This window comes from Sabethes cyaneus, chromosome 1 (genome assembly GCF_943734655.1).
Source record: "Sabethes cyaneus chromosome 1, idSabCyanKW18_F2, whole genome shotgun sequence".
Taxonomy (NCBI): domain Eukaryota; kingdom Metazoa; phylum Arthropoda; class Insecta; order Diptera; family Culicidae; genus Sabethes; species Sabethes cyaneus.
In genome coordinates this window covers 70,988,655-71,011,112 of record NC_071353.1, presented here as the reverse complement: position 1 = coordinate 71,011,112, position 22,458 = coordinate 70,988,655, and the positions used below count along the sequence as shown (strand labels likewise).

Genomic DNA, 22,458 nt, shown 5'->3' with positions numbered 1-22,458 from the left:
CATATATACTAGCGCCAGAAGAGCCAAAGGTTGTCAGTGTGCAAATCAAAAGAATCATTTAGTTGGGAAACTATAGTGGTGATGTCGCTAGCATATTAGGTGATTTTAATTTGAAATTTTATCCAAGAATTCGCGAAACATTTGTTCCTGAATGGATGTCTGTTCTCTGTGAACACACTTCTCATAGCAGTGGTGACACGGGACAGCAATTTGTTCAACTCTTCGTTGTTGCGGATGGCCAGCTGCAAGTGACGATAATTCTGATCGTTTCATTGTCGCGAGCAGCATATTTCCGGCCTCTTCCAGAACTTCAGCAGCCAGGTATTCCTTCACGGCAGCGAAACGAGTGCTCTAGCTCCAACACCTCGCTTGAATAAATAAATGAATAAAATGTTAAATAAAATTCTAAGTTAAATAATATTATACGTGAAAAAAAGAAAATGATACATATTTCTCAAGTTGATGTCCGAAGTCCGCCAATTTGCATTAGACAGAGTACATATTCGCCCCGCCCCTTCTACTAGTACGTGAGAGTCATTTGCTATAAATAAGCGTGCGCGCCGCAAGAGAGCTTATTCGAATGTCGGACGCTGAGAAGTACACATCGGGAGCGGTAAGCAGTTCAGCCAGGTAGAACATCAGTAGCAGCAGTAGCAACTCTTGGGCCTTCAAGTAGCCCAATCGAGACGAAGGACGTCACCCGATCGACGAGTAAGCGAGCCATTCTTGGTGAGCCCTCTGTCCTACATCGGAAACGATTAGCAGCACCTCTTGGGCCTTCAAGTAGCCCAATCGAGGCGAAGAACGTCACCCGATCGACGAGTAAGCGAGCCATTCTTGGTGAGCCCTCTGTCCTACATCGGCAACGATTAGCAGCATCCGATTGACGAGTAAGCGAGCCATTCTTGGTGAGCCCTCTGTCTTATATCGGCAACGATACTAGTTAGTAACACGCGCAGAGATGCTGCCCGGTTACGGAAATTACGACAATGGCGCCGTCGGTGGCAACGCCGAACCTGATTATACTGAGAAAAGGTAAATTTTCAATTTCGATAGCAATTTGAGACGTGAATTGAGATTTCATTTAGTGTAGTGAAATATATTCCAATTGGAAAGGTGGAATATAGTTGTTAGGTCTTCATGGAAGAATGAATAAGTATTGTATATATTCCAATAGGAAAGGTGGAATATAACGAATCCCGATGGAAATGGCGGGAGTCGAAAACTAAAAATTAATGAAAACTATGATTGAAAAGGCATAGTTTCCCAGTTACAATGAAATCTCAAATCCCGATGGAAATGGCGGGATTTTGAATCGAAAATTAAAAATTAATGAAAACTATGATTGAAAAGGCATAGTTTCCTAGTTACAATGAAATCTCAAATTACTTTAGTTACATGTGATGTGACTCTGAAATTCGTGAGTTAAAAAAAACCGTTATACCTATTATGTTTACAGACATTTAAAGGGAAAGCATACGAAGAAACTAAAGGAGGAACTAGCTAAAATGAAGGCAGAATTGGAAAAGACCCGTTTGGAACAGGAACAACTTAGCCGTGTGTTGGCTGGGATGACGCAAAATGCAGATTTTTGTGAAGCACGATCCAGCACAATACGCGATGAGCAGAACAGCGGAAACGAAACGCTCCTTATGACAATGAACAACATGTCATTAGCAGTGCTGTTAATATTCATCAGCATAGCGTTCAAACTTCTGGATTATCAGTCTATCTTGCATTGAAAATCTGCTTGCTTTGATCAAACGTACATAATAACTAAATGCAGCAAGCATGAACTTCATGCACGAGAATATACAATATCAGCGCCCTGTGATATTGTAACAAACTGATATTCACGTTTGAGCAGTGAAAATCAATAAAAAAAATTTATGTTGTTATTTAGCATCTATTGCGTTCAGCTGTTGGACATAAGATTTTTCTTTTCATTTACTGCATTTAAAATTGTTTTTTTCCTGAAGTGAATATCACCTTCTGGATTTGAAAATCACTTTCTCCTGTTCTATTTTCACGATATATTGAACTAGTATACTATGATGAAAATCACTGTGCAGTTGTACATACGAAACTCAGAGGCATAAAAAACAATGTATGCTAAGAAAAAAGATTTTCTGTTTTGTTTGAAATTCGGTGATAATTAAAGGCCCTGGTCATTAGGTAGCTTGAACATTTCAGAATTGTCGCCAGCGACCGGAGATACGGAAATCAACAAGAGAGCCTATGATCACTGGAAAAACGTGTTTAATGCATCATTAAATCTTATTCAAGCGACAGATGAATCGACCAGATTCGATTTATTCCGCATCAAAGCAGGCCCGTTGCTTCTTGAGCTACTTGATGGTACCACATCGCAAGCTGATACGGTTGATGAGCAAATGTATCCCTATTCAAATGCAATTGCTCGACTATTTTGCGTCAAGAGCGTATATTTTATCCCAGCGTAGTAAGCTATCGAATATGGTGCAAAGGAACGGTGAGCTCAATATTGACTATGTGAGAAGAGTTGCTGCCGCATCGAAGCTTTGTAACTACAAGGCGGATGAGGTGTTCGAAGCCATTTCAAGAACCGTGACCAGAGGTTCCTCAGATAGCCGAGTGAGAACTGTATCTTACCGGGTTCTAACTGATGGAGGGACACTCAACGAGTTAATTGATCAAGTGCGCATCCGAGAAGTGGAACTGGATAATGAAGATGATTATCGCAGACTCCATCAACAGAGAGCAGCAACGGTAGCGCTAGTTTCACATCAGTCGAACAATTATGGTCAACCTCGCCGTAATCATTATGGATCTTCACGGGGATTAGCAGGTAACCGTGCTAATGCCTGAGCACGTATCACTCTTCAGATGATTGTTTTCACCGTGAGAAAGTCTTCCACAGCTGCAATCGCCGGGGACACATTGAACGAGCGTGTTCATCTCAAATAAAAGGTGAATCCCGTAAACGTCGTTGGACAGAAGAAGACACAGAGCCTCCAAGCAAAATCGCAGCAGTGGAGAAAACAAAAGAAAATTTAGAACAAAGTGAGGTAATACAAAGTGATGAATAATTATTTTTTGTGATTTATTATTACTATGATAATATGATAATAAAAAGTAAACATGAAGCAAACTGTTTTAATTGAATGAAGCAATTATTCCAGGTACTTCAATCCTCGCCATTATGTAAAGATGATATTGGAAACGTCGATTCTGTGACGACGAATGACGCAAAGGCTTACGTTACAGGGTTCGTTGCTGGCGTAAAAGTTGTATTTTTGTAGACTCTGGAGCACAGGTTGATACTATTACTCCAGAATCATTCAACGCTATGCTTCGAGACGAAAAGGCAAGACAAAATTTGCACGAGTTGAGTTACGACTCCGATAAGATTTTGCGTGCATATGCAACAGCCGGAAACATCAACGTGATAGCAACTTTTTCAGCAGAACTTTTTGTTTCGGAAGATAGGTCAGTTACAGTAGAAAAGTTCTATGTGGTAGATGGTTCTAAAGCGCTTCTTGGCTTCAACACTGCAACCAGATATAGTTTACTTGAAGTGGGGCTTGAAGTTTCGATTACCGGCGCTGACGGGACCGCTCCTGACTGGAGATGTGAATTTGTTTCTGTGCAGAGCGTTCAGCGTTTCGAGAAGTTTCCAAAATTTAACGTACCGGCGGTTATACTGAGCTATGATAACTCTGGATAATGGATAAGAGTTTTTGTTCATCGCTATTAGTTATTCCAAAAGGGAAAACTGATATTCGTCTAGTGGTCGACTTGCGTGGACCTAATAAGTGCATACATAGAACTCCTTTCAAAATGCCAACTTTTCAATCCATTCTGATGGAATTGCATGGCGCTGCATACTTCTCCACGATAGACCTAACCAGTGCATTTTCCACATAGTGCTAGATGAAAAATCGAGACATCTTATGAATTTTTTCGCTGGAGATGGACTTTATAGATGTTGCCGGTTGCCATTTGGTCTAACAAACGCCCCTGACATATTTCAGGAGGTCATGCAAACAGTAGTACTCTCGGGATGTGATCGAACCGTCAATTATCTGGATGATATCTTAGTATATGGGCGAACAAGAGAAGAGCATGATCATAACCTGCAAAACGTCATGAAAAGGCTCGAAGAACACAACGTACGAATAAATTATGACAAATGCAGTTTCGCGCAGCAACAAACAAAATTTTTGGGTTTTACATTATCAACTAAAGGATGGCAAGTAGATGACGAAAAAATTGGAGCGATAAAGAACTTTCGCAAAGCAGAAATACAAGGAGAAGTAAGGAGTTTTCTTGGTTTGATCACGTTTATAGAACGATTCGTTCCTCAGCGTGCGGATAAAACTCGCTATTTGAGAGAATTGGCAAATTCAAAAGAATTCTATTGGAATCCCGACCTAGAAGACGAGTTCAATAACCTGAAGAATGATGCAGGGAGATTCATCAAGACTCTGGGTTATTTCAACCGAGACGATAAAACAGACTTATTCGAAGATGCCTCACCTTACGGGTTAGGAGCGATCCTCGTTCAATATGACCATACGTCGAAACCTCGGATTATATCATGTGCATCAAAAGCTTTAACACTTGCGGAGAAGAAATATCCTCAAACTCAAAAGGAAGCACTGGCAATGGTTTGGGGTGTTGAACACTTTTCGGTGTATCTTTTAAACATTAACTTTACAATCCGGACGGACGCCGAATCGAATGCTTTTATTTTCGGCGGCTTACACCGAATTGGTAAAAGAGCGGTATCGAGAGCTGATGCTTGGGTGTTGCGGTTGCAGCCATATTGCTTCAAAGTTGCTACCATTTCAGGAGAAGCTAATGTCGCTGGGGGGCTCCGTAGCCGCAAGGTTACCGAGTCTGCTTTGACAAGCGAGTGGTCGTGGGTTCGAATCTTAGTAGAATCAAGCCATTCGACGTCAAGTGACTTTAGCATGGGTTTATTCTCAGGCCCCTCCATTTACCCTTCCTTCGTGCTGAATTCTATATTTACCCTCTGAAGCCTCTTGACAGTGCAAATATCCCTCCTATAGTTAACTGTACTGGTCAGAGGTACGAACGAGTCCTCGCCAGGGACGGCTATAAAATGGGATAGTGCTGGCAGCGAGGAATAAGTGGGTAAAGTAGATCAAGCTTTGAAGGAAGGGTAAACCCCAATACACGCAAGCACGCATACAATTTAAAATAAGCATATCGCTCACTCAATAGCGATTCTAGCAAAAAGAAATGCAGTGCAGCTCATACAGCAAACACCCGGGCGATATTACAATAGATCAACTATACTGGTCGCAGTAATGAGTCCACACATGGAAAAAAAATGTCGCTGATGCCTTATCTCGGTTAGTGAAGGAATCTCAATCCCCTATGCCGTTCGATGACGCTGAAGAAAAACATTTATTGTATTTGCTGGACACTGGTACAATGGAAATCACGTGGGATGATATCGAGATAGAGGCTGAGAAGGATACTGTGCTGATATTAGTGAGATCAGCAATTAAGAGTGGCAAATGGGATAAATCTTTGAGGAGATTCGAATCAGAATCAAAGAATCTGAGAATATTTGGAGCATTAATCTTCGCTAGAGACCGAGTTATTCTGCCCTACGCTCTTCGAGAAAGAGCACTTAGTTCAGCACACCAAGGACATATGGGCATAGGTTCCATGAAGAAAATCCTAAGAAACTATTTCTGGTGGCCAGGAATGGCCAAACAAGTTGAAAATTTTGTAGAAGGCTGTGAGACTTGTTTCAGATTATCGAGAAGAAACCCACCCATTCCATTAACAAATCGTGAATTACCGGAAGGACCGTGGGAAATTTTACAAGTGGATTTTTTTTCGTTCAAAGGTTTCGGATCGGGAGAATTCTTGGTTATAGTAGATACCTACTCTAGGTATCTACATGTAATTGAGATGAAGAACATAGATGCGGATTGTGTTAATGCAGCGTTAGGAAGAATTTTCGAAGTTTGGGGTTATCCGCTCATAATTCACAGTGACAATGGTCCGCCATTCCAAAGTGAAAATTTTGTCAAAACCTGGGAAACCGTGGTGTAAAAATTAGAAAATCGATCTCATTAAGTGCTCAATCTAACGGTGCGGTAGAACGGCAAAATAAAGGGTTGAAAGAAGCTTTTGCTGCCGCGAAACTTGACAATATTAACTGGAAACTAGCATTGGAAAAATACTTGCATATGCACAACAGAGTTCGACCACTATCACGTCTCGGAATCACGCCGTTTGAGTTACTCGTCGGATGGAGATACAGAGGAACCTTTCCATGTTTATGGGAAAAGTATTCTCCTGAACCAGTAGATCGTACGGATATACGTGAAAAGGATGCTGCCTCGAAGCTAGATAGCAAAAAGTATGCAGATGCATTTAGAGGAGCGAAATGTTCGGATATTGCAGTAGGAGATAAGGTACTGATGGCACAAAGCTCGAAACAAAAAGGAGATCCTACATTCACCGAAGACCGTTATACCGTTCTGGCAAGGGACGGTGCAAAAGTTATTGTTCAGAGTAGCCGAGACGTGCAGTACAGTAGAAAGGTACAGGATATAAAAAAGTTCCCGCTGTGATGCAAGAAGAAAACAATCCAGAATCAAATGAAAGTCGCGAAACAATGTCTAAATTACAGTTTCCTGATATAACAGAAAACATGCACGAGGCAAATGATAGACCCAAGCGTTTATTAAGAAAACCTTCTAGATTTAACGATATGGTTTTGTATAGTATTTTTGATTAGAGAGTACACAAGGATAGTATTGTAGGATAAGAATGTTAAATGTTGAAATGAATCAAATATTAAATGAATAAAATGTTAAATAAAATTCTAAGTTAAATAATATTATACGTGAAAACAAGAAAATGATACATATTTCTCAAGTTGATGTCCGAAGTCCGCCAATTTGCATTAGACAGAGTACATATTCGCCCCGCCCCTTCTACTAGTACGTGAGAGTCATTTGCTATAAATAAGCGTACGCGCCGCAAGAGAGCTCATTCGAATGTCGGACGCTGAGAAGTACACATCGGGAGCGGTAAGCAGTTCAGCCAGGTAGAACATCAGTAGTAGCAGTAGCAGCTCTTGGGCCTTCAAGTAGCCCAATCGAGACGAAGGACGTCACCCGATCGACGAGTAAGCGAGCCATTCTTGGTGAGCCCTCTGTCCTACATCGGCAACGATTAGCAGCACCTCTTGGGCCTTCAAGTAGCCCAATCTAGTTGAAGGACGTCACCCGATCGACGAGTAAGCGAGCCATTCTTGGTGAGCCCTCTGTCCTACATCGGCAACGATTAGCAGCACCTCTTGGGCCTTTAAGTAGCCCAATCGAGGCGAAGGACGTCACCCGATCGACAAGTAAGCGAGCCATTCTTGGTGAGCCCTCTGTCTTATATCGGCAACGATACTAGTTAGTAACACGCGCAGAGATGCTGCCCGGTTACGGAAATTACGACACAATTCAAAAACAAAAATTTTTCAAATTCAATTTCAAAAACAAAATTAATAGTTTTCTATATTTTCAATCGATTTTCGGATCAATTGGTGTAAATATCTTGGACATCTATTGAAAATTGACTGAATTATAAGCCGAAGCGTGAAAACGCGTTTCTACTTTCATGACGTCATTTCCAACAAGCAATTACGAAGCGAGAATTCTGGTAAAACATAGGTGCATTATTTTCAATTTTTCAATAGTTCAACATCAAGAATCCACACTTCTTTATTTGGGTCAATTCTTAGGAGATTTTCCAATCGATTGGTGTAAGAATATTGAAAATCGATCGGAAAACCGCTGAGCTATTAGCGCTCAAAACCTTTCATTTTTCGTGATGCTCGCATTTTTCGATTTTTTGGAATGGCATCCTATCTCAAAACTTGCCGTAAGACGTAGTCCTACGTCAAAACTTTGAGGAAAATGTGGCAAAACAGATTTCCAGATTATGTTATGATAAAATAAAATTGTTCATATACCCACAGAGAACAGATCAATAGGGTCGAAGAAAGTAATCGATTTTTCGTGTGTAAAAACTGCCTGTGGCGCCCTCCAGAAATAGTTTGCCAAACGCATAAAATAATATGCATGCACCTTTACCAATATTACTTTGTGCTGCAGTTACATAGTAGCGACATCAAGTTTTAGCACAGAGAACAGACTACCAGGTAATCGCCAAAAAGTGTGTAAAAGGTTTTTATGTAATCTGCGTGTAATCCTTCAATAGAGGACCCCTCGAGCAGTAAGTGGCAAACTATATCTTGATGTCGCTGCCATCGCTGCTATCTAACTCCAGCACAAAGAAATATTGATAAAGGTACATGGATATTTTTTGATGCGTTTGGCAAACTATTTCTGGAGGGCGCTACCGACAGATTTTACACACAAAAAATCGATTATTTCCTTCGAGCCTGTTAATCTGTTCTCTGTGGTTTTAGTTTGCCACTCACAGCTCGAGGGGTGCTTTATCGTAGGATTACTCGTTGATTACAGAAAAACCTTTTACACACTTCTCGTCGATTACCTGGTAGTCTGTTCTCTGTATATACCTATTTCACAACATTCTTCTTCTTTCTTTACCAAAGAATCTCAAATTAGAAAGAGTTTGTACATGATTCTTTCAAAACTATTAGAAAATAGGGGTGAATGGGACAAAATGGGACAAAATGCGCGTTGAGACCATCACCTATCGGTTTCTCGTGATTTTAACATAATTTTGCCTAATTTTACATCTAGCGTACCCCAAGGTAGACATCCAGGGCCGCTCTGCTTTACCTGAACGATATCAATTTTACACTGAATTGTATAAAATTATCATATGCAGACGATTTCAAACTCTTTGCAATTATCAGAAACAACACAGATGCTGAGTTCTTACAAATGTATCTTCTTAGGGACACCACAGAGAACAGACATCCATTCAGGAACAAATTTTTCGGGAATTCTTGGATAAAATTTCAAATTAAAATCACCTAATATGCTAGCGTCACCACCAGTATAGTTTCCCAACTAAATGATTCTTTTAATTTGCACACTGACAACCTTTGGCTCCTCTGGCGCTAGTATATATGGACTGCAAGCGTTATGCTAGCGCCAGAAGCTAGCTGTTGTGAGTTTAGTGTAGAATTTTATGCGCCTTTAGCGACAGCATCACTATAGTTTCCCAACTAATTTGACATAAGTTTTATCCAAGTGGGGACCTTTCGCTTGGATGTCTGTTCTCTGTGGGGACACCCCAATGTCCAAATATTTTTTCACTACTAGAAAGTGATTCTTGAATGAAGAAACTTTTCTGAAGCAACTATTATCACAGAGAACAGATTAACAGATTTTACACACAAAAAATCGATTACAGCTCGAAGGAAGTAATCGATTTTTTGTGTGTAAAATCTGTCGATGGCGCCCTCCAGAAATAGTTTGCCAAACGCATCAAAAAATATCCATGTACCTTTATCAATATTTCTTTGTGCTGGAGTTACATAGCAGCGATGGCAGCGACATCAAGATTTAGTTTGCCACTTAGTGCTCGAGGGGTGCTCTATTAAAGGATTACTCGTATATTACATAAAAACCTTTTACACACTTTTTGTCAATTACCTGGTAGTCTGTTCTCTGTGCTATTATGCTATGTCTATGACGTTTCGATGCTATTACTTATGTCTCACTTTTTTTGAAACCGTTCCACTTAGAGTGACTATATACAGAGTGGCGACAAGTCATCCCAAATGTATGCAATGCGGTTTTCCCAAGGGTTTTCCTTCTCTTTCCTGCATACGCGTTGGATAGGTCGTCTGCTCGATTGGAATGACACTGACAGATAATTATCATTCCAATTTTGACATTGTCGCCACTCTGTATATAGTCACTCTAGTTCCACTGTGCAACGGCGCGGCGAGTCGCCGGCATCACTCGCGGCCTACGGCCATCTCGACCTGAATTATCTAGTGTTACTATAGATAATTTTCCGTGGTGTTATTAGGTCATTGCAAATGAATTTTTTAGTTTTTGAAATTGACTTGAAAAATCAGAGAGCAAAAAATAATTTGTGGGATGCAAGTCAATTTTTTTTTAATAAAGTCAATTGCCTGTGGGCTCTCAAGCCCAAAGAACTCGAAAAATGTGTTCACGCGTCTAAGACCAAACAGAAATGGAAATTCAAACATTAGAATTTGCAAAAATTATTTGTTATGCAATATAATAAAGGTTTAGGAATTGGTCGAAAAACACGAAGTTGATCCGAGGCCCGGAGGGCCGTGTCATATATACCAATCAATCAGGTTCGACGAATGAGCAATGTCTGTCTGTGTGTGTGTGTGTGTGTGTGTGTGTGTGTGTGTGTGTGTGTGTGTGTGTGTGTGTGTGTGTGTGTGTGTGCGCTTCAATTTTCAATCGCCTATTTCTCGGAGATGGCTGAACCGATTCGTGTGCTATAACTTTTATTTGAAAGGTATTATTACCTAGTATATCACTATTAAATGGTTTCGTGGTCTGTCTTTTAGTTTAAAAGTTATAAGCAAAAATGTGAAAATTGCATGACACGATTTTCTCCGGAACCACACAACCGATTTCATCGATCTTAGTACCAAATAAAAGCTCTTACTATTGCTAAACTTCACGCCAGTTTTTATTGAAAACAAACGAGTGGTTTAAAAGTTATGCTTAAAAAACCAGTTTTGACAAGGTTCAAATGATCGCCTGTTTCTCAGAGATGGCCAAACCGATTTACGTGCTATTAGTTTCATTTGGCAGGTAATATAGCCGGATAGATCACTATGGAATGGTTTTTTGATTGTAGGTTAAATTTGAAAGTTATGAGTAATTGAATACACCACACCAAAATTAACAATAATTTATAATGATTTTAACCAAGAAAAATAACCTAATTTCAATTATTTTAATATCAAACGAGAGGTTTTCACATTACGAATATATATGCAAAATTTCATAAGAATTGGTTTTACCGGTCAAAAGATATTAACCCTCGAACACTCGCGCCAACTTTTATAACACAGTTACTCGCGCGCACAATAGCCCAAAACCAAATAAAACGTGCGCACCAGAGTTTTGACTAGGAAAACTTGGTTTTAAGTTTATCAAACCTTTGGAAGAGTTTCTTAAAATTGAAAGCTCTATCGTCTGGTACAATTCGAATTTTGATTAATCCCCCTAAAAGTGAAATAAAAAAATTATTTTCCTTCCGTTTCAATATAACACATTGATGTGTTCTGCAAAGTTTTAGAGCATGTTATTACAAGAAATTTTGCTGAAGACAGTAACCTTCTATCTCTTCAACGAAGAGATCTTATTTATTGTATGTGAATTTGTAAAATCAGTTTTTCTATTTTAGCTCTTTTTGTAATTGTTGTATGACTTTTTCATGTATTACAAAGTTGTATAAATAATAAAAATACACAACTTTGCTGAACATAGTATACCTCTATGTTGGCTTGTTTACGAACTGTAGAACTTTGATTATAAAAATTACCATGATTTTGACCCCGAATTACTCGACTACCAACAGACGGATACATTTTAAACATTTTACATTTGCTGGTAGTTTTGCTGCACACAGACACCATTTTTCCATATGAAGAAACGAAAGAAAATTCCAGTTGGGGCCAATTGCGGGACACCTCACATGCTACTTGCTTCGTTTCTGTGATATCGGTTTATGCTAATCTATTTTCCTAACAATTTAAAGTATTAATGCATTGAATAATTCTGACATTTTGACATTCAAAAACCTACACCACACAAAACAACAAGGGTGAGGGGTCTCAAACTATCATAAAAATAGTTCGTGCCTCCCAAATCCCCCACATGCCTAATTTGGTTCCATTTGCTTGATTAGTTCTCGAGTTATGAGGAAAGTTGTATTTCATTTGTATGGCTTATCTTATGCATACACATATAAAAGACTGTAAAAAATTCGACCGCGCACTACTTGAGAAAGGAGCGTTCGATTTGAAATTTTCTTATTGTGTACGAACACAACCGCAATATTTCATGGCGAGAAAAATTGGAATATTTTAGAGAAAGAAACAAATGGTTCATATTTCAGTGGGACGAATTCAACGATGTTTTCATTAACCTTCTGCGGCTGAGGTGGTAGTCTGACAGACACCAGAAAGATTAGGGCACCTCAGCCGTGGATGGATAATTATCTTAACCATTGTTCTGAGCCAAATTCGGTCAAAATTTATTCGAATTGTAAAGCTTATCGCTCTTACTGAAAAACTATATACATACTCAACATCCGCGCGAAGCCGAAGTCACATAATTTAACTTGTCCTTGTGCTGTTAATAAAATATTTTCCGGTTTTATATCACGATGCAGGCATCCTTGTTTATGGCAATACGCAACACCTTGTATAGTTTGAAATGTTATTTGCATGGTAAGGTTATCGGGACAACCCTGGAAAAAAGATTATTATTTAATGCATTAATAAAATGTATTTCGTAACTTCTTCGTTTTTTCAATAAAGTACACGCAATTGCTGTATCGTAAAACGGGGTAATATTGCTCCGTTGGACACTTCTCAGATATATGCAAGATAAACCACTTGTTAATAATTGTTCAAAATTTGATTAATGCTGCTTTATCTAGTATAGTTTGGCCACAGAGAACAGACGTCCAAGCGAAAGGTCCCCACTTGGATAAAACTTATGTCAAATTAGTTGGGAAACTATAGTGATGATGTCGCTAAAGGCGCATAAAATTCTACACTAAACTCACAACAGCTAGCCTCTGGCGCTAGCATAACGCATATAGTCCATATATACTAGCGCCAGAGGAGCCAAAGGTTGCCAGTGTGCAAATCAAAAGAATCATTTAGTTGGGTAACTATAGTGGTGGTGTCGCTAGCATATTAGGTGATTTTAATTTGAAATTTTATCCAAGAATTCGCGAAACATTTGTTCCTGAGTGGATGTCTGTTCTCTGTGGTTTGGCTATATAAAACTAAATCATTCGTTGAAAATTTCATTTTCTTATTACCAGAAAATGTGAACTTAATTTAACATTCTTGTATTGTTTAAATTGATGCTTTTCGTTGAAAATCGTTTGAAAAAGTATATTCATTAGCAGAACCATCAGCGCACATTTCTAGGGGGGGGGGGCTATAGCCCCCGGCATTTTTTATTTATTTATTTTATTTATTTGATCGGCCAGGTCCATTTTTCTAGGGGGAACTACATTTCTCCTAGCTGAGGATTAGTCCGCCAATAAGGTTTTGCAAGGTGACGTCACGAATGAACGCAATTCATCCATTTGACATCCACTCGTGGTTTGTTTACTATTTGTTAGCAAACACAATATGCATAAACTAAAGTTAAACGTTTTAAAAGCGTATTGTCCAGCAGTGTCGCCCTCTAAACTACTCGGAATGGCAGTTTTTGTGCTTTTCTGACCTGCCGCAGGCGCCTTTAACAATATTCACTTTAATCATTTTAACCCGCATTCTAAGTCGATGTAAACAAACCACTGATAGACGTCAAAAAAGCGAGGTTATGCTCGCCCGTGCAAAACCTTATGAGTATATTAAAAGTTCAAGCAACATTCAAGCATATTCGGAGCGGAATATTCGGCATCGACCTAGGCGACGAAATAAGGACGACGAATGGAGACTCGGGACTTGGAACTGCAGATCGCTAAATTTCGCAGGTTGCGAGCGGGTGCTGATTGAACAGCTGGAACCCCGCAAACTCGGCATCGTAGCTCTGCAGGAAATCTGTCGCAAAGGAGAGAAGGTATGGAAGATACGTGGCGGAAAGGCCCAGTTTTACCAGAGCGGTGGCGCTACCAACGAACTGGGAACGGGCTTTGTAGTGCTGGGCGGAATGCAGGATCGCGTGATAGATTGGAAGGCGATCAACGAGAGAATGTGTGTATTGAGGATAAAGGGCCGTTTCTTCAATTATAGCATCATAAACGTGCACTGCCCGCACGAAGGTAGACCCGACGATGAGAAAGAAGCGTTCTACGCGAGGCTGGAGGCTACGTACGACAGCTGCTCGTCACGGGACATCAAGATCGTCATCGGGGATATGAACGCCCAGGTCGGTAGGGAAGAAATGTATAGACCGGTGGTAGGACCCCATAGCCTGCACACCGACACAAACGATAACGGCCAACGATGTATAAACTTCGCAGCTTCCCGAGGCCTGGTGATCCGAAGTACCTTTTTCCCGCGCAAGGATATCCACAAAGCCACCTGGAGATCACCTGACCAACGTACAATGAACCAAATTGACCACGTTCTCATAGAGGGCCGGTTCTTCTCTAACATCACGAACGTACGCTCCCGTCGGGGTGCGGATATTGATTCTGACCATTACCTAGTAGCAGTACATGTACGCTCAAAGCTGTCCACCGTATACCGGACACGTCAAAGCCGCCCTCCTCGGCTGAACATCAGGCAGCTAGATAACCCACAAGCTGCCGAGAACTACGCGTGAGTACTGAATGAGGCACTGCCTTCTTCCGAGGAGTTAGGTGCTTCAAACCTCGAAGACGGTTGGGGCAGAATACGCTCGGCCATCGGAGAGGCCGCTACCGCGGCACTAGGTATTGAGCCTCGGAGTACACAAAATGATTGGTTTGATGGGGAATGCCAACAAGCGGTGGAGGAGAAAAAAAACGCTTGGAAAAATTATCTAAGTATTGCCACTAGAGAGAACCTGGCCAAGTACCGACGAGCTAGGAACCAGTTGACCACGATCCTGAGGAGGAAAAAGCGCCAAAAGGAGGACAGAGATCGTGAAGAATTAGAACAACTGTTCCGAGCTAATGACACGCGCAAGTTTTATGAGAAGGTGAACCAAACTCGGAAGGGCTACACACCGAAACCTGACATGTGTAGGGACGAGGGAGGGAATCTAATTACAAACGAGCGCGAGGTGGTCGACAGGTGGAAGCAGTTCTTCGATGAACACCTCAATGGCGAAGTCGCAGAAGGAGGCGGAACGGAAATTAACCTAGGAGCGCCCATGGAAGATAGTGATGTCCTAGCACCTGATCTCCAAGAAGTCAAACGAGAAATCAGGTTGCTGAAGACCAATAAAGCCGCTGGGAAGGACCGCCTACCGGCAGAGCTTTATAAACATGGCGGGGAAACGCTAGCAAAGGCTCTACACTGGGTTATTTCGAGGATTTGGGAGGAGGAAAAGCTACCGGAGGAATGGATGGAAGGAGTGGTTTGTCCCATCTACAAAAAGGGTGATCGGCTAGACTGCTGCAACTATCGTGGTATTACGTTGGTAAACGCCGCCTACAAGGTACTCTCCCAGATCCTGTTACGCCGGCTGTCACCGATAGCACAAGGTTTCGTAGGGAATTATCAGGCGGGTTTCATGGGGGCCCGCGCAACTACGGACCAAATGTTTACTATCCGACAGATCTTGCAGAAATGTCGGGAGTACAACGTGCCCACGCATCACATCTTTATCGATTTCAAAGCAGCATACGATACAGTCGATCGAGACAAGCTATGGCAGATAATGCACGAATACGGTTTTCCGGACAAACTGACGCGACTGATCAGAGCTACATTGGATCGAGTGATGTGTTTCGTACGCATCTCTGGGACACTCTCGAGTCCCTTCGAGACGCGACGAGGGTTGAGACAAGGTGACGGTCTATCCTGCATGCTGTTCAACATCGCTCTTGAGGGGGTGATCCGACGAGCGGGCATTGAAACGAGAGGCACGATTTTTACCAAGAGTAGCCAACTTCTAGGCTTTGCAGATGACTTCGATATCATAGCCAGGAACTTTGCGACGGCGGAGGCAATCTACGCCAGACTGAAAGCGGAGTCTAGGAGAATTGGGCTAAAAATAAATGCGTCGAAGACCAAATACATGAAAGGAAGAGGCTCAAAGGAAACAAATGTGCGCCTCCCACGGACGGTAACCGTTGACGGCGACGAACTAGAAGTGGTAGAAGAGTTCGTGTATTTGGGATCGCTGGTGACCGCGGACAACAACACTAGTAAGGAGATCCAGCGGCGCATCCAAGCGGGAAATCGGGCCTACTTTGCCCTTCGTAAAACGCTACGATCAGGAAGCATACGCCGCCGCACGAAGCTAACAATGTACAAAACCATTATTAGACCGGTAGTTCTTTATGGACTTGAAGCCGTGACGCTGCTTACGGAGGACATACGCGCCCTTGCCGTGTTTGAGCGGAAAGTGCTGCGGACGATATTTGGCGGAGTACAAACTGAAAGCGGAGAGTGGCGGAGGCGTATGAATCACGAGCTACAGGCACTGCTTGGGGAGACTCCCATCGTACATCTAGCGAAAATTAGCAGGCTACGGTGGGCCGGACACGTCGTAAGGATGCCGGACGACAGTGCGACGAAAACGGTCCTCTTCAACAACCCCACCGGCACCAGGAACAGGGGGGCCCAACGTGCACGATGGCTCGACCAGGTCGAAAGCGATTTGCGACTTCTGAGACGACTAGGAAATTGGCGACGAGTGGCCCAAGACCGAGTTGAATGGAGACGAGTGCTTGAAACAGCACGAGCCACCCCGGCTCTATGCTGCTGAAGAAGAAGAAGAATATTAAAAGTTTACGTTTCTGCCTGGCTGTGTGTAACGATCTAATAAAGATGTGTAAAGATCATTACACACTGCTACAAGCAGAGGACGGACCACGGTGACAAATAACGAGTAATATTAAATAACTTATTGTTTGTCAAATGTTTATGAAAATTTCTGATGTGGTGAATGACCCTTTGGGTTAAAACCACTCAAAAAAAAAAAAAAAAAATTCGGATGGCCGAAATAAGTAGGCAGAAACGTATCCAGTTTTTTACGCGCTATAATCACAGAGAACAGACATCCAAGCGAAAGGTCCCCACTTGGATAAAACTTATGTCAAATTAGTTGGGAAACTATAGTGATGATGTCGCTAAAGGCGCATAAAATTCTACACTAAACTCACAACAGCTAGCTTCTGGCGCTAGCATAACGGTTACAGTCCATATATACTAGCGCCAGAGGAGCCAAAGGTTGTCAGTGTGCAAATCAAATGAATCATTTAGTTGGGAAACTATAGTGGTGGTGACGCTAGCATATTAGGTGATTTTAATTTAAAATTTTATCCAAGAATTCCCGAAAAATTTGTTCCTGAATGGATGTCTGTTCTCTGTGCTATAATGGCGGACGCTATAAATTATGTTCGTAATATTCGAACAAAGGGTTTCCAGTAAGGCGTAAAAGTGTGTAGTAATCATTTACGAATTAATTAGGTAATCAATGGTAATCAGTAGAGTAATCAATGATAATCTTAGGTAATCATGATTAATTTATAGTAATCACAAGAGATTGATTACTGTTAATCAGAGGTAATCAATAAAGTAATCAAAAATAACTTTTTTCAAAGGTGCGTAGTAATCATTGCTGTTGGAAACCCCTTGTATTCGAACAATCTTTTTGACAACTCTGCATCCATCAAAACTGGGCACTCTTCTCCTGTACGACAGTGTTGCTCTTTCTTTCGTTTACGCAAAAGAAGGAAAGCAACACAGACAGAAGTGGAAGTCCGAACGATTCCGCGATCAAAACTGGTAACAGAGACTTTTTTGTTTTTCTTTTTCTTTGGGTAGGATTTCGCATAGAAGCGAATAACAGCAATATAAGCAGAACGCTCGCTGCCAATCGCATAGCAGATTTCACATGCTTTCGTGTGCATTCGTATGCGTTCGTGTGTTTTCGTGGGGAAAAGTGACTCGCTACCGCCAGGTTCGCTAGTATCTGTAGAAAGTAGCATGTACGTGTTTGGATTTCTACTTCCACTTCTGTTCTGTGAGAGCAATGAAGTATTCCACCACGCACACATATAAAGATTTTTTGACATTAGATGGGGCCCTCGCTGAGGCTGTTTGTAGTAGGAATAATATTGCGGCGTTTATAATAAATCCTTCTGCTGCGGCGGTGGTAACGCGCTCAGAAGATAACCGCGAGACAACCGCAAAATTAAAATTTAGGTTTTCTGGTTTGTGGTTCGACAAAATATTAGTTTTGTAACGTATTTATGGTGGAAAATAATTGATTTGGTAAATTTTCAAATACTTAATTACTATAATAAATCATACTTACTTACTTAGGTGGCTTGCCGTCCTAAGACAAAGCCTGTTGAACAAAGTTTCTCCATGTAACTCGGTTGAGGGCTACCGCTCTTCAATTCCTCGCACACCGAGTACTCTCCACCAGATCTCGCTCCACCTGGTCTAACCATCTTGCTCGCTGCGCTCCTGGTCGTCTTGTTCCTACCGGATTTAAGGCGAACACCATCTTTGCAGGGTAGTTGTCCGGCATTCTTGCAACATGCCCTGCCCATCGTATCCGTCCAGCTTTAGCCACTTTCTGGATACTGGGTTCGCCATAGACCCGTGCGAGTTCATGGTTCATCCTCCGTCTCCATACTCCGTTTTCCTGCACGCCGCCGAAGATCGTTCTTAGCACTCGTCGTTCGAAAACTCCGAGCACTCGCAGGTCCTCCTCGAGCATTGTCCATGTTTCATGCCCGTAGAGAACAACCGGTCTAATAAGCGTCTTGTACAGGGTGCACTTTGTACGGGGACGTAGTCTGCTCGACCGCAATTGCTTGTGGAGCCCATAGTAAGCACGACTTCCGCTGATATTACGCCTCCGAATCTCACGGCTGGTATCATTGTCCGCCGTTACCAGTGAGCCAAGGTAGACAAATTCATCGACTACCTCAAATTCATCGCCGTCGATCAATATACTACTGCCCAAGCGGTGTCGTTCGGCCTCGGTTCCGCTGGCCAGCATGTACTTTGTGTTAGACGTATTTACCTTTAACCCAATCTTTTCTGCTTCGCGCTTTAGTCTGGTGTACTGTCCAGCCACCGCCACAGATGTTCTGCCGATAATATCCATGTCATCGGCAAAGCAGACGAATTGACTAGATTTGTTGAATATCGTGCCCCGCGTGTTAATATCCGCTCGGTTCATAACACCTTGTAGCGCTATGTTGAACAGCAGGCATGAAAGACCATCACCTTGACGAAGCCCTCTGTGTGATTCGAATGAACTTGACAATCCACCCGAAATTCGAACACAGCACTGTGTACCATCCATCGTAGATTTAATGAGTTTGATGAGCTTCCTGGGGAAGCTGTTCTCGTCCATGATTTTACATAGCTCTTTCCGGTCGATGGTATCATATGCGGCTTTGAAGTCTGTTGCAATATGTAATATTATAGGTCGTAGATCAGGAACGCTCCCCATATACGTAGATTATGAATATTCCCTTCAAGATTACAATCCGTATATTTTATCTCTCTACCCGCAGTCTGAGAATACTAGCAGAGTAAACAAGACGTGTTAATAAACTGCTATACGTGAATAAATCTCTACTCAACACTTCTTACAACATGGTGTCAGAAGTGTCGTGAGCTGAATACGATTAATTTTCGGCGTCTTTGTTATATCGTCGCGAATTCGTTAAAACAGAGGACGGCGGAAAAATCATAAGTGTTATTCATTGTTCCTGTACTAGAGTGAACAATTAGCAGCCATATTTTTTCCGTGCCGGGTTACGTTTGAAATTTCGATATGGATCCAGAACAGTTTAATCGATTCATGGAACAGCAGCACCAGTCGTTTTTGGCGATGGTTAATGCTATGAAGGCATTGCGGCCGGGGTTTTGCCAGAAGCAGAACAACATGCACAGTCTCCTTCTTCACTTCCTCTTCCTCCACATCTATCACTTGATGGTGATATGGAAGAGAACTTTGATTTTTTCGAGAAGAATTGGCGTAACTATGCGACGGCGGTCGGCATGGATAAGTGGTCGGAGAGAGAAAATAAGAAGAAAACCAGTGTGCTGCTTTCAGTGATTGGTGAGAACGCTCTGAAAAAGTACTTCAACTTTGAGCTCACCGAACAGCAGCAAAGTGATCCTGAGATGGCATTAACCGCATCAAACAAAAAGTAGTGAGAGTGAGAAACAAATTGGTGGACTTTCTGGAATATTTCTCGGCAGTACAGTCACCATCTGAGTGCATCGACGAATATACAACGCGTTTGAAAGTGCTCGCCAGACCTTGCAGATTTGCTGCATTGGAGAACGATTTGTTAATTTATAAAATCGCAACGTCTAATAAATGGCCAAAACTTCGTACGAAAATGTTAACAGCAACAGACCTTACACTGGTAAAGGCTGTGGATATGTGTCGCGTTGAAGAGGTCGCAGAAAAGCACGCACCTACTCTTTCCGTAGAGCAACCGAATGCCGACGTGAATTTAATTAAGAAAAAGTCTTTGAAGTGCAAGTTCTGTGGTGATTGGCACGCGTTTATTAAAGGGGAATGTCCGGCGTTTGGGCGTAAATGTAAGCGCTGTGGTAAAAAGAACCATTTTGATGGGTCGGAAGAAAAGCAAGAAGCAAAAAAAAAGTGAAGAAAATAAAATCGAAGCATAGCGATTCAAACGAAAGTGATTCTTCAAGCAGTGAATTAGTTTCTAATTATGAAAGTTCAGAAGAAGAAGCTACTATCGGGAAAATTTTCGATTATTCGGACTCGGGAGGCCATGTTTTAGCGGAACTGAACATGTTTGTTGGAAAAAAGTGGTGTAAAGTAAAGTGTGACTTAGATACGGGTGCGAACACAAGCCTAGTTGGATATGATTGGTTAGTTGAAGCCAGTGGTGATAAGAATCCAGTTCTTTATCCCTCTAATTACCGCCTTCAAAGTTTCGGTGGTAATCCGATTACTGTATTAGGAGAAGTGAAAGTTCCGTGTAAACGAAATGGGCGAAAATATCAATTGATCTTGCAAGTGGTCGATGTACATCATAAGCCATTACTGTCTGCGAAAGCGTGCAAAGCTCTTGGATTCGTAAAATTTTGTAAATCAGTTACATTATCAAGTTCAATTTCCGACAAAGATCTATTACAAGTGTATCGCGTGAAAGCGTCTCACATGGTTGAGCAGTACAGTGAATTGTTTAATGGATATGGTAAATTCCCCGGTGAAGTGTCAGAAGTAGATGAAAATGTACCACCGTCAATTCAACATCCAAGACGGGTTCCAATCGCTTTGCGCGAAAAACTGAGAAAAGAACTTAATTCTCTAGAACGCAGTGGAGTAATAGTGAAAGAGCAACAACATACTGAGTGGGTCAGCAATATTGTGCTTGTTAAACGTGATAGCCAGGACTCCGTCAGAATTTGTCTCGACCCAATACCGTTGAATAAGGCCCTGAAGCGACCAAATTTGCAGTTCACAACCATCGATGAAATTCTTCCGGAGCTCGGTAAGGCAAAAATTTTTTCCACAATAGATACAAAAAAGGGTTTCTGGCATGTCGCTCTTGATGACAAAAGCAGTCGTTTGACCACCTTTTGGACCCCTTTTGGGCGCTACCGCTGGATTCGGCTCCCCTTCGGAGTTTCTCCAGCTCCTGACATATTTCAAATGAAGCTTCGGGAAATTATTCAGGATTTAGAAGGTGTAGAAGCTATCGCAGATGATTTGCTAGTTTATGGAGCAGGTGACACGATGGCTGAAGCCCTGGAAAATCACAATCGCTTCCTCCTCAAGCTTTTTCAACGCCTCCAAGCTAATAATGTCAGACTCAATCGAAGTAAAATGAAGCTTTGCCAGACTGTTGTTAAGTTCTATGGTCACATTCTTACTGACATAGGCCTGAAACCGGACGAAAGTAAAATATTAGCAATTCGTAACTATCCGACTCCTATTGATAGGAAAGCAGTACAGAGCTTTATCGGAATGGTTAATTATCTAAGTCGCTTTATCCCCAACCTAAGTGCTAATTTGACCGTATTGAGACGACTGATTTCAGACAAAGAGCCGTGGGTTTGGACGAAAAGAGAAGACGAGGAATTTCAACGTGTTAAATCTCTACTAAGTGATACTAGCACTCTGCGATATTACGACGTTAATACACCATTGATTATCGAATGCGACGCTAGTTCGTTTGGACTTGGGGTGGCAATCTTCCAGCAGGGAGGCGTAGTTGGCTACGCTTCAAGAACTCTATCTGCGACAGAACGTAACTACGCGCAAATAGAAAAAGAGTTATTGGCAATTCTCTTCGCTTGTGTAAGATTCGATCAACTTATTGTTGGAAATGTGCAGACAATTGTCAGAACCGATCATAAACCTCTAGTAAACGTTTTCAAGAAGCCTCTATTAGCTGCTCCACGTCGTTTGCAGCATATGTTGCTTAGTTTGCAAAGGTATAATTTAAGTATTCAATATGTAACCGGAAAAGATAACATTGTGGCGGATGCAATATCCAGAGCGCCCAGCGATGTTGACAATCCATTCGTGCCTGAAAAACAAAATATATACCGCATTTTCAACGAGATCGAAAAAATTGACTCTAAAATATTTTTGAAAGTATCGGACGAGCGTTTAAAAGAAATTCAGGCAGAAACAA

General features: G+C 41.7%; 1 protein-coding gene across 1 annotated transcript in view; it reads right to left on the bottom strand.

Annotated features, from left to right (window-relative positions):
* Positions 1 to 22,458, bottom strand: part of LOC128734200 (cyclin-dependent kinase-like 4) — a 240,134-nt gene that overhangs the window by 69,158 nt on the left and 148,518 nt on the right. Inside the window, exon 4 of the mRNA XM_053828267.1 lies at positions 12,267 to 12,432. Within this exon, the coding sequence (XP_053684242.1) occupies positions 12,267 to 12,432 (166 nt within the window). The remainder of the gene's footprint in view (positions 1 to 12,266; positions 12,433 to 22,458) is intronic.